General features: G+C 46.6%; 1 protein-coding gene across 2 annotated transcripts; it reads right to left on the bottom strand.

Moving 5' to 3' along the window:
* Window positions 1-5,474: 5,474 nt before the first annotated feature.
* Window positions 5,475-9,282, bottom strand: LOC115541494 (serine/threonine-protein kinase SBK2). 2 transcript variants are annotated; one of them, XM_030353248.1, is made up of 4 exons: window positions 9,069-9,282; window positions 8,506-8,673; window positions 7,712-7,914; window positions 5,475-7,116 (listed from the first exon to the last, which is right to left on the bottom strand). In XM_030353248.1, exons 2-4 carry the CDS (start codon window positions 8,666-8,668, stop codon window positions 6,340-6,342), a joined length of 1,143 nt encoding a protein of 380 aa, XP_030209108.1. In that variant the 5' UTR covers window positions 8,669-8,673; window positions 9,069-9,282; the 3' UTR covers window positions 5,475-6,339. The 2 variants fall into 2 exon arrangements, with proteins under 2 accessions (XP_030209108.1, XP_030209103.1); XM_030353243.1 differs by having other exon boundaries at window positions 8,506-8,698.
* Between the last annotated feature and the right edge of the window lie 3,586 nt (window positions 9,283-12,868).

Below are 12,868 nucleotides of genomic sequence, written 5' to 3' on the forward strand. Positions count from 1 at the left end.
CTTATCAAGGGGGGCCGGAGGCGCACCAGGAGACGAACCAGCACCTCTCTACTGGGTCTGATACACTGGAGTGCTCCTCCGAGATGCCCTCAAGGAATGGCTCTGATGCTGAGGTTCAAACTGTATGTGTGTATTGGTCCAGTATAGTTTGATCCACAGCACAAAGAGCCTTTCCTTAAAAACACAAAAACACACAACCATCACTTCATATCCTATGTGGATCTTCTTAACTACCAATCCAATGTGCAATGTGTCCCCCCCCCCCCACTCAAGCAATGACCACGAGATCTATAAGACAACAGCTGGTTGCTATGATCGCTTCACAAGAACTGTTGTGTGACGAACATGGACAGACAGGCGGATGGCTCTGAAAGGTTGACGGACAGACAGACTGTCTAGCCTCAAATGTTTCCCCCTCTGAGGTATCCAGGGGGCCAGGGTCCGACGGCACAGCGATATATACCCCCAAAGGGACTCATTTGAGTGTAGGGGTCGTGGGATCATATGTAAACATGGCAGCCGCTATAGCCATACCCTACTTAGACGGACTGAGTAGGAGCCAGGGTCGAAGCCGAAGTCTCGCTCGGAAATGTTGTTGTTGTGTTCTTGAAGGGAATTGTCCTATTGTCATTATGATATCAACTCTCCTTCTCCCACGTTTATTAGATAACACTTCCTTCAAGGCTTAGCTATGGTCCCACGTTGACGCAACGCAATGACCACGCAGACACTTCGACGCAGTCGTGAACCTGTTTTGGTTCTGCGTCGGGTTTAAGTGAGCGGACCAATCAAGGCCAGCAAGGTTAACATTTTTGGGTGCCGCACGTCGGGCCCTGGCGGTGGACGCAATGAAGGTTCGCAAGGACGTAAGGGGTCCGTAAAGTCCCTTGTGTTGCGTCAATGTGGGGTGCCATAACGCCTCATTGTTCCGACGTCTCAATGGTCCGAAATATTTCCCATTAGATCGACATGCCACTATGCCGACGGTTCAATGTTACGAAAACGGAACCCATTTTTCCGAAGGGCTGTTTGTCCGATAAGTCAAGCAAGAGGCGCATTATAGGCCGACGGTTCAATATGCCGAATAGGTCTCTCTCTCTCTCTCTCTCTCTCTCTCTCTCTCTCTCTCTCTCTCTCTCTCTCTCTCTCTCTCTCTCTCTCTCTCTCTCTCTCTCTCTCTCTCTCTCTCTCTCTCTCTCTCTCTCTCTCTCTCTCTCTCTCTCTCTCTCTCTCTCTCTCTCTCTCTCTCTCTCTCTCTCTCTCTCTCAATATTGGAGAGCAAAGTGACAAAAGAGAGCGAGGTATAAAACTCTTTATGTAGGCCTATTCGGCATATTGAACCGTCGGCCTAATGCGCCACCTTTTTGAAAAGTCGGACAAACGGCCCTTCGGACCAATGGGTTCCGTTTTCATAACATTGAACCGTCGGCATAGTGGCATGTCGATCCAATGGGAAATATTTCGGACCATTGAGACGTCGGAAAAATGAGGTGTCGGAATTACGGGCAGGCCCCCAATGTGGAACCATATAACTAAGCCTTTAGTCCAACCCAACACACTCTCCCCTCCCAAGCTCTCACTCATGTCTGCACCGTTCTCCTTCTGAGACCACTCAACTCTGGGGAGACACAATAACGGTCGGACACAATAACAAACAGCTGAAGGTAATGAAAAGTAGCATTCTCTAGGGATCCTTTTCTTAGTGTTAAATTATAAACCAAGTATAATCTGGGCCCAAAACCAGACCCAGAGGACCTACATTGATGGGGTGCCATTGCCCCAAACAGAGCATTACAGTGCAGCCCCATTTCCCGGGTTCCGGCTGCAGCATTCTCACTCAATACTAGACCATCTTCACAAGATGTTATTGGTGTTTATCCTTAATTATACAACGGGGGACCTAAATCCAGTGATCTGATTGGTTCCCAACTGTTGTATAATGAGCATATACATAACTGCTATGACGCCCGATAATTTTGTGAAAGTTTGCATATCACTACGCGCCTGGAAGTAGAAACAGTTACAAAGTAAAACATGTGTTGGATGATGGAGAGGGTGTAAATGTTGTTACTCCGGGAGTGAGCAAGGCGATGGAGAGACTAACGAAAGCTTAGGCACACGGCGAGTGAACTGCTCCATAGGATAAATTGCCGGCGAACCGATCGGAGCCTTCTCTCGGAGGGACGCTAAAGTGTTGCATAGCGACCGTCGATGCATAGCGGCAGCCAGGAGGGACTACTTTTTTGTATTCTTTAACAAAACGGCTACTTTGACTTTCTTTGTTTCTTTTTAAATGAAGTGTGTCTATGACTTTCGTTTCGCCATAACAGTAACCGTTGTATAAAAGCAATAGATTGATTGATTGATTGTCTTTATTTCTAACATGTAAACAATAAAAAAAACATGATTATCAATCAATTAATGATTATCAATTTATTATTAATAGATGAAATAAAAAATAAAAGAGACAAAAAAAACACAAAGAAGTAAAATAAAAAAAAAAACGTTCTACATGCTCGAAAGGGGGGTAGGAGGAAGTAAAAAAAACGTATCTAGTCCTACCCCGTAAAAGATCAATTTAGCTTGGATAGATGTCACCAACATGTCAGTATAATACAAGCTATAATAATGCATATAAATATGAATACAGAATAATTGGGTGTATATATATATATATACGTATATATATCCACATATTTTTATAAATAGTCAATATAATCACATACAAATATTGTAAACAATTATATATATAATTGTAAACAATTATATATATATATACTATAAACAATTCATGTTACATTATAAATACCTATACATGTAAATTATAAGTTACTATATATATATAGATATTACAAATATAAACACAAATACCATGTATATTACAAAACTACAGACTACATATGTCAATGTTACAGAGGCTTTTTTAAATTTCGGTACTTTGTGAAGATGATGTCTTTATATTTGTTTTTGAACAGTCTTATGCTTTGGCTTTTCTGTACTTCCACACTTAACTTATTCCACAATTTAACTCCGTAGATGCTGATACAAAAGCTCTTTAACTTGTGCGTGTGTGGTGGACCTTGAAGTTCAGCTGTCCCCTTAACTTATAACGTCCCTCCCTTTCAGAAAACATTGCCTGTATGTTTTTTGGTAGCATATCATTTCTGGCTTTGAAGATGGCATGTGCCATCTTCAGTTCCATGTGCTCATTATACCACTATGAAGGGGGTCGCCGGCCCTCCGCTGCACGTCAGGGCCGGACAACGCCCCTTAACAGTGGTATAATGAGCACATACCACAGCCTGGCGTGATCTATTGCTTAAATGACCAACCGATAAGCCATCTCAGCCCGCCTCAGTGATCAGGAACATCCCATGTTTCTTCTTGTCAGTGGCATGTTTATTTCTAGGGGCTATACAGGGTCTTTGATGTATATATTTTAATATGCATTTGAAAGCACTTCAATAAATAAGATGAACTAGATGGAGTCTTTGCATCGTGTACATTTCTAAAATACCTCCACGTTCTACCAGACTTCAACCAGAAGACGTGGCAGGATCTAGGGAAATAAATCTGTGGATATTATTTCAGACATCTGATTCATCTCCAGAGCGATGATAGACTTTTGATCAGTCTGGAGATGCGGTTTCCTGAAAAACGATCTGTTGGCAATAGGTTGGCAGGGGGTTTGATTAATGGAGTGGTCTGTAAAAAAACTGCTGGAATCATGTGACCCATGCTATAACATGAGCTGACTTGCATGTTAAGCAATTGAAATCACTGCAACATCTTTGCGAGAACTTGAAACATTACATGCCATAAGGTAACTAGCCTGTGGTATGCTGTAAGCAAATACAGTTAGCTATTGGTAAACAAATACAGTTAGCTATTCAGCTAACTGTATTTGCTGAATAGCTTGACTCAGAGCTACGTCCTTGTGAACAATGTTATGTCAGGTGCTAACTAGCATTCTAGCTAGCATGCTAAACAGCTAGGTATATGAAGTGTGTGACCCTGCTAGGGGGGGTAGTTCCTGAGTAGGTCTACCACTTTTCAGCCTGGATCCCAATGCTTATGGATGGTGGACACATCTATTGAAGAGTCTTAGTTATGGCTCCACGTCGACAAAACGCAAGGGGGTTTACGGACCCCTTACGTCTTTGCGGACCCTCCTTGCGTCCACCGCAAGGGCCCGACGTGCGCCTCCTAAAAAAATGTAACCTTGCTTCGAGGCGACATACAGCAAGGGCTGTGATTGGTCCTGGTTCACGAATGCGTCGAAGCGTCTGCGTGGTCCTTGCGTTGCGTGGACGTGGATCCATAATAAAGCCTTTAATATAAGCCAGCGCCCTGAACCGCATCTGAGCCTGTCCCCCGCCTCCACAGGAGAGATAGCTAGGAGGTCGGTGGGCCAACCCGCAGCCCTCTCTGTCAGCGGGATCTTGGACACAAAACCAAGAGGTTAGCTGAAAGATGACCCCGGTTAGCGTAATGTGCTAAACATGTTGTAAAGCATGATGGGGGATCGGGGACTCCAGGGGCCAGGGTTGGCTCACCCCCCACGCCCCCCACCCCCACCCCCTGTATTCCTGGGTGTTCGGTTCAGAGAGATAGAGAGAGACACGGGCCCTCCAGTGTCCCCCGGCCGTAAGCCTAGCTGAGCAGGATGTCCGTCAGCACGGGGCCAGCTGCAGTCGATGCTCAGAGGGTTTACCGAGGGGCGGTCAGTAGGGAGGAGACCGGAGGAGGAAAAACAGAATGATTGAAGTAAGAATCATGTATGCTGTCGTTTCAGGGAGGGTCATGTGATCATCAGAAGGGCTTCATGGGGTTCACCACGGTCATAAATACACAACGCTGAAACGGATGACGCAATATAGACAAACCACACAACGCAACAATAAGCAACACAGCAAAAACTGATTTAAAGCGTCCAGCACTGGACGACATAACCAGACTGAGGTAAACAACACAACAACTGAACTCTGACCGATACCGGAGACAACATGCATGCGTGCTAACCACAAGGGTTAGTAGGCAGAGAGTGAATTCATGAACTCATGAATTCATGATTAAGCAAATGAGTGAGTAGGTGAATGAGTCAACGAGTGAATGTATGTCAATGAGCGAGTGAGAGGGAGAACGTAGCGAGTGTCAGTGAGAAAAAGAGGGAAGCATTTATTTATTTATTTTGTCATTATTTGATTCATAAGTAGTATTTGTGTTTACTTGTGTGTTTTCTAGGGATGTCAAATGAGTGTCTGGTTTGGGCCAATCAGAACCAAGCATTTTCTTTTATTTCCCAGGCAATCTTGTGGACCCTAGCTCCTACATACTTTGTGGGGTCCTTGAGGATAGTTGTACCGAGTGTGGTAGGGAAGTCTTGCTCTATACATGATTTGTATGTTTTTTGTATCAGTTGTGTAGCTTGGCAGTGAGAATGGTGCTCTTCAGTAATGGAGGATTTCAATAGGTATTTAATAAAAAGGTTGTATTCAATATTAATATTTAATACATTGTGATTATTGTACACAGAGACATTTCCATGGCTACGTTGTCAAACATATACAATAATGCAATCATATCACTGCAGAATATTAAACCATTAATCGTTGTTACTATATTCAATGTCATTGAATATCCTGCATTTTTCTTATTAGCATTATATTTACCCTCTTTATGATATATAACAAATATTTAAGATATTTAAAAAATAATGATCTCCTAATCAACTCTAAAAGAAACGTATGATTTGATCTCTGCCAGATAAAAATTCTGGTTTGCTAGTTTCTCCAAAAGCGAATATAAATCGTCTGTTCCAGGATATCATGTTCCCGAGTTACCAGTTGGAGACATCACCAAAAATGTGTAGCATTAATTTACATAAGACAAGCTCCATGTTACAGAATGCAGCTGACCAGCCTTTTCGTTTCAATGTAGAAATATTATGGGCTCACACTCATCGAAGCACAGTTTAGCTCACGAAAAGCTGATACATGTGGCCTAACAAATGCCTCCCATCCGTAGCAGTTCTCCTAATATGATCGCCCACCGACTGTGCAACTCAAATTCCTGTTGCTGTTTACATTCAGTCCTCTCGTCATACGATCTAGCAGCAATGCAAAACAACGACAACTTAAATCTAATTTAACTCCACGGTACCAGAATCCAGGCTGGATCACACCAGGCATACCCCGACCATGTGTCGACCACAAGTTCCAGTTCCCTGTATCTCCGGCTTGCACCAACATACCAAGACAGAGTCCTCGCATGGTTACACATACTTGGTTCAGTCAATCACCGCTTTGATTCTAAAGTCCCAGCCCCTGATGTGCGGCGTTAAGTCTTGTTGGGTTTCTCCCTGTCCTCTATCACCCTGGCCTCGTTGGAGTTGGCGCTGGCATTGGGGTTGACCTTGTCCTTCTCCGGGGCCTGTGGTTGTTCCTTGAGCCAGTCCTTTTCCACGTACGCCCTCACCTCCCCCACGGTGAACCTGCTCCCCGCCTCGGGGGTCATCAGCTTCCCGAACATCTCCATGGCCTCCGGGGTGAACTTCCTCCACAGCGGTGGTACCTGCTCCTCCTCCACCTCCTCTCCCTCATACTCCAGGGCATTGAGCTCCTCGCCCTCTTCCTCCTCCCCACCCTCCTCCCGAACCTTCTCCCCATCCTTCTCCTTTTTCCGCTCCTCCTCCTTTACGTGGCACCAGTCGGCGAAGTCCTGGTAGAATTCGTCGGCGTCCGTGCAGCGTTCCCAGGGGAAGTAGCCGGTGAGGATGCAGAAGATGAGCACCCCGAACGCCCAGGTGTCCAGGCTGGGCTCCACGCTGAGCGGGGGGGCCGTGGCCTCGTCCTCCTCCCCCTGGCCCTCCGGTAGGACCCGGGAGCACAGCTCCGGGGACATGTAGGGCAGGGTGCCCGTGATGTAGCGTATCAGGGTGCCTCTCTTCTGGGCCAGGCCGAAGTCGGCCAGCTTGACCCGGCTGCAGCTGGAGTCCAGCAGCAGGATGTTCTCGGGCTTGACGTCGCGGTGCACCAGGCCGTGGCTGTGGATGAACTCCAGGGCGCTGGCCACCTGCACCACGCAGCGCTTCACCGAGGCCTCGGGGATGCCCACCTGGGGGAGCACAGGAAGTACGGGCACGGAGGAACGTCAAACGGGGCATGCGTCTTGATTAACGAACAAAACGCAATCGGGGCGGTGTTTCTAGTTCGTTCTTGTTTTAAAGTAGGACAGGCCGATGGGCGGCAATACCGATAATATTTGAGACATTTACCTGATATCAATGCATATCGGTATTATAGATAATATGTTTATGAAAAACGGAACATACCATTTACATTTCCAGAAAATTTCAGATATGATGGTCGGCCTAAAACAAATCTTCTTATTTCACTGTTTTTGTTCTCTGCCGTTTTCAACCTCAAATTTGGTGAATACTTCACACCCTAAAAAGCAGAACTAGGTATCACGCTACCTCGATTTATTCACGCCTTGACACCCTACTGAAAGTAAGACCGAAAACAACAACAACAACGATAACAACATTGAGCTAACCCTAACCCTGAACCCCCCCTCCAACCTCGCGTTTCTCCATGCATCAAGACGGCCAGCCGCTTTAGCAGGGCTTATAGGGGCGGTGCGCTGTAAGCCCTTCACACCTCTGGCTCCCCGGGTATAATTAGCGCAACGGTGCTCCGGCATGGCCGACCTTTGGCTTGATGACAGCGAACAGGTCTCGGCCGATGACCAGCTCCTGGGCGAAGCCGTAGTGGTCGGCGGACTGGAAGGCGATGCCGAAGAGCCCCACGATGCAGGGGTGGCGGGACAGGTGCAGGGAGATGCAGTACTCGCGCAGGAACCCCTGCAGCTTGGTGGAGGACTTGGGCATCACCTTGAGGGCCATGGGAGTGCCTGGAGATCAGCGAGGGAGGCGGTCAGGGGGGTGTACTCGGTGGATTTGTGTTTGGTTTTTTACGGTCGTGGACGATGTTACTTTTGGGAACAATTAGTGGGTTTCAGCAATCGTTTCTGTTGTCTCTTCACTGATTCTTGTTATGAACTGTGTTGTGTGAGAGAGCAATTGCTAGTGTGACTTCATCAACTTTGAATGATGATGCTGTTATCGTTGCTAACAGCGACAGAAAAACTCACTATTAAGGAGTACAAAAAATGTTGCGGCTGCTTTTGTAGAAAGCAACATACAATAAACGTCCGATACATGTCATCTTTCATCAGGTAGGGGTTGGGCATCTTGCTCAAGGATGCCTTTAAAGTCACTGGGTTTCAAAGCCATGAAGTTTTGTTTTGGGAGTAAAACCCCTTGACTGCACTACATTATCCTTCAACTACACTAAAATACATCAACACTCAGCAGTGCAGTTCTGATCTGGAACCCATGATCCTGGGGGTTCCCTGGTGTGAATCACCATGGAGCCTCCCGAGTGTGAGCGACTCCGCGGTGTGTGTACAATGTGAACGTGGTGGAGGGAGACGACCCCTGACCTCTGCAACGGTGGGTGACCAGCAGCACTCGGCCGTACTTCCCGCGGCCGATCTCCTTGATGACATTGAAGTGCTCCTTGATCTCCAGCTGGCTTAGGCTCTGGGCGGTCAGCTCCATCAGCTCGTCGATCTGGCTGCCGTCCGAGGGGCCCAGCTCAATCATCGCTGCTGGAGGATTTTCAAAGTAAGAGTCCTGCGTAGGAATTGATATTTTCAAAATAAGAGTCGGGTAAAATTATGTTTCGTTTGGTTTATCGACTCTTGTGTGGAAATCATTTTATGTTTTGCATAAATCATCAAGTAATTTCTTTCTAAATGTTATGTTTTTATCTCAAAACAATCATCTATTTTTAGGCAATTTACAAAATAGTTAAAGTTAAATGTACATGAACATGTTTCTCTTGCAACGAAAAAACGAGAATATAAAATATTCTATATAATATATACCTCTACTACTAACAGCGCAAATTATCCAACAAAGCTATCCACCTAGCTTATCATCATTACATCACCCTTATCACTTCTATTACCGTTACTTCATTCAAAAGCCATTTAAATCTCACCTCTTAAAATGTTTTATGCTCCTCGTCCAGGCGACACGGCAGCCTGTACTGACTCAGTAGTTGCTAGTGGTTACTGTGAGCCTCTCTTGAACCACGCTGGTTCACAACAAGCAACACTAGTCTCAAGTAGGCTCTGGACAAGGTGCTTTGAACCAGCTTAGCTACTGGTGCTGCTACTGCTGCTGCAACAACATGTGGGGCCAGAGAGATAGAGTGTGGGAGGGAGGGAGGGATGGAGGGAGGGAGAGATGGACTGAGAGATAAAGAGAGATAGAGGTGGGGGGAGGGAGAGAGGGAGAGAGTGGTTGAGGAAAGAAGGGAGAGAGAGTACAGGAAAGGGGGAGTTAGAGCGATAGAGGGAGGGAGGGAAGGAGGGAGGGGATGCAATGACTAAAAAGAGAGGGCGGGGGAGAAGAGAGAAAGAGTACATTTCAAAGAGCATGTAGCCAACACAGTAAGACAAACAGAAAGACACACGGACAGACAGACGGAAAGAAAGACAGACAGACGGAAAGAAAGACAGACGGACGGACGGACGGACGGACGGACGGACGGACAGAGAGACAGACGGACATGTCATAAAAAAAGACTTTGGTTGAAACTAAACTGCACAGTGTGTTCACAGAATACCCACAAATCCATCAGTCTCACATGCTGCAGTCTCAGCTTCACTATTAATTGGGATTTGATACGTTGGCACCAGTCTGTTCTCATCAGTCTCACAGTGATGGATTTGATGTGGAAAATGATTTGTCACCCTACAATTCCCTGCCCGAGTCGGTTTTCTACAGAAGTGCTGATCTACAGCATACGAGACTGACGGCCAGATTAGATTATCCTCCATTGCCTCTCCGACACTCTCTCAGATAGTATTTTGTCGTAAGCATTAGCATCAACGTTCTCATTAGCTTTGCATCGCCTCACACACACACACACACACACACACACACAAACACACACACACACACACACACACACACACACACACACACACACACACACACACACACACACACACACACACATTTCTATTAAATTCCGAATCAGTAAGACATTTTATAGCTCCTCGTAAATCCCAGTAAATGTTTTTTCCACAACTGACGCCAAGATCTATTGTCGTCTATTTACTTTCCCACCATGTGAGTCTGTCTGAAGTTGTTTCCATCAGGTTCACTCGGTTGCAAAAACAAAAAAGGCTGCGTTTTTATTGCCAGGGCATTCCCATCTGCACTAGTGATCGCTTACATCAGTGCTCACTTACATCGTTGCTTCACTAACATAGTGTGACGGGGTGTCACATTAACCCCCCCCCTTCCCTCCCCCCCCCCACTGTTCACCATTACGCTGTCTGAATAGCTACAAACACACACACACACACACACACACACACACACACACACACACACACACACACACACAAACACACAGTGATAAACATATACGCGTTGCACATCATTCAGCGTATCGTATCGCGCTGGTAAACACATGTCCTATTTAAAGATGCTTTTATGGTGTTTAGTCTACATACTGCAGCCAGGCCGCCCAAAGGTTGCCGTGGGCAACCGGTGGTGTGACTTGGCGGGAGGGGAATCAGATCATGTGATCACACCATGACGACCACCGGGGCGGGGGGGGGGGGGGGGTTGTTTAAACTAACAGCCGGGCGCCCGTATCGACAACTCTCTTAGGGGGGCCGTGTGGTCTAAGACAGGTCCAAATGTGGTGTTGTCAGTGTATGTGTGTGCGCGCATTTATTGTGTGTTCAGAGCAGACATGTTAGAGAATGTATGAGTGTGTATTGTATGTTTTTAGGTGTTTGTTTGTGCAGTGGAGGGTGTGTGTTAACATGTAAGCATGTGTGTTTCTGAAAGGTGTGATATTTGTGTGTGTGTGTGTGTGGGGGGGGGGGGGGGTATGTGTGGGTATGTGCCCGGGCGCGCGCGTGCGTGTGTGTGTGCACGTGTCTGTGTGTGCGGGCACTCTCTCTCGCTGCAACATGACCTTTGCTAGATATGCCAGAGCGGTGCGACCATACAAAGAAACGCATACCCTGGTGAATGGGACGCAGCACTGGCCGCAGGGGAGGGCGGGGTTAATGAGATGTCAATCAGCAAACCCCGATCGACCAACAGGTGTGTGTGTGTGTGTGTGTGTGTGTGTGTGTGTGTGTGTGTGTGTGTGAAAGCTTTAAGGTTATATCCTGATTATCCAGAAACATATACAGACAAGCAGCCTGGCCACCATTGTGTCGCATCGTTCAACAGCGGCAGCGGTAGTTTAAACTCTGAGATGCTTCTGGGATTAGCATTCTCATAGAGGGGTGAGTTTACAAGTCGAGGGGAATGCATTTGTATAGCCCTTAATCACAGCTACGGTTTCACGGGTGCTTTACAAACAAGATAATACCCAATGAAAGATTTCCTACATTGTTGACCTGACAGGACCCTCCAATGCACTAGACTGCATCGGGCCAGTGCATCTCTATGGTTTCCAATTCAAAATGTATCCCCATGACAACCCGCAACCCCTCACATGGTGTGCGTTGTGCGTGTGAATCACAATGTATTCGAGGGGTGGGGGGGAAATATGGATTCACAAACATATTTGGATTATTTGCTATAGCTATACTACTGTGACGGTCACAGGGTTGCCTTGTGTGGTGGTGGTGCTGCTTCTGGTGTGTTCTGTGTTGCAGGTTGCTGGTTGGTGGATTATCAACTAACGAGATGCAGCTCACCTGAGCAGGCTGGGCTCAGGAGCCTATAAAGCAGCCCTGATCAAGTGACTCCTCACTCCCTGGCCTGCAGCCCGATCCTTAGTTTCTGTTATGTTTGTTTGTTCACGGTATTCTTTAATAAATTCGTTAAGTTCCTACAAGACCATGTGTGGCCTCCCCTTCAATGGTACAACCGTTGAGCCAGGTTGTAACACTACTGACTCAGAAATAAAAGATAAATTCAAATTAAAAATATATATGTAATCAGAGTCGAAACATATAACTTTCATGTAGCCTAACTATCGTGAAAATGCCTTTGGTTGATCGCATCTCCTATCGTCTTTTCTGTTCACCCGCTTTTATATAAAAAAACAATGATGGAGACTGACGGACCTGCAGAACCTGAACACAGAAGCTATACCCATCAGTAAGACCACACTAACGATAATAATACAGTATCAAATCAACAGAATCACATTAGTAACATGATCACAATGCATATCGGATCGTAACTTAACGTTTTCGTCAAATATATCTCCAAACCCAAATATAGTTCCAAGACAACCATTGCTAGACATGGATGATTGATAGAATGGATGGAGGCTCCCAGGGGTGGACTGGCCATCTGGCATACCGGGCATCGTCCCGGTGGGCCGTTGACCCAATGTGGGCCGGTCCGGTCCGCTATGTTTTCTTTTTTCCTCTCTCTCTAAATTCCCTCCAATTGGGCCGGCCAATGGGCTACAGAGAGCTAGCAGTGTGTTGCCAGCATCGACGCATATTATTGGTCTATGTTTGTCATTGTCAATCAATCATCGGCTGACTGGCTCAGAGAGCCCTGACAGTGCTGTCAATCACAACACAAACCAGGGTGGGCGGGACCTCATGGCATGGGCCGGAGTCGCGGGAGCCGGTACGGAGCTGAAAACGCCCGGGTGGTGCTGAAAAACTATGGCAAGCCGAGTGTGCCACAATTCGACTTCAATTAAACGCGTTCTGAAACGCCAGCACGCGTGCCCAGAACGCGTTTTGGTTTTCCAGAACGCGATCCGGCGTTTCAGCGCGCGCGCCCAGAACGCGTTCC

Source organism: Gadus morhua, chromosome 1, assembly GCF_902167405.1.
Source record: "Gadus morhua chromosome 1, gadMor3.0, whole genome shotgun sequence".
Classification (NCBI taxonomy): domain Eukaryota; kingdom Metazoa; phylum Chordata; class Actinopteri; order Gadiformes; family Gadidae; genus Gadus; species Gadus morhua.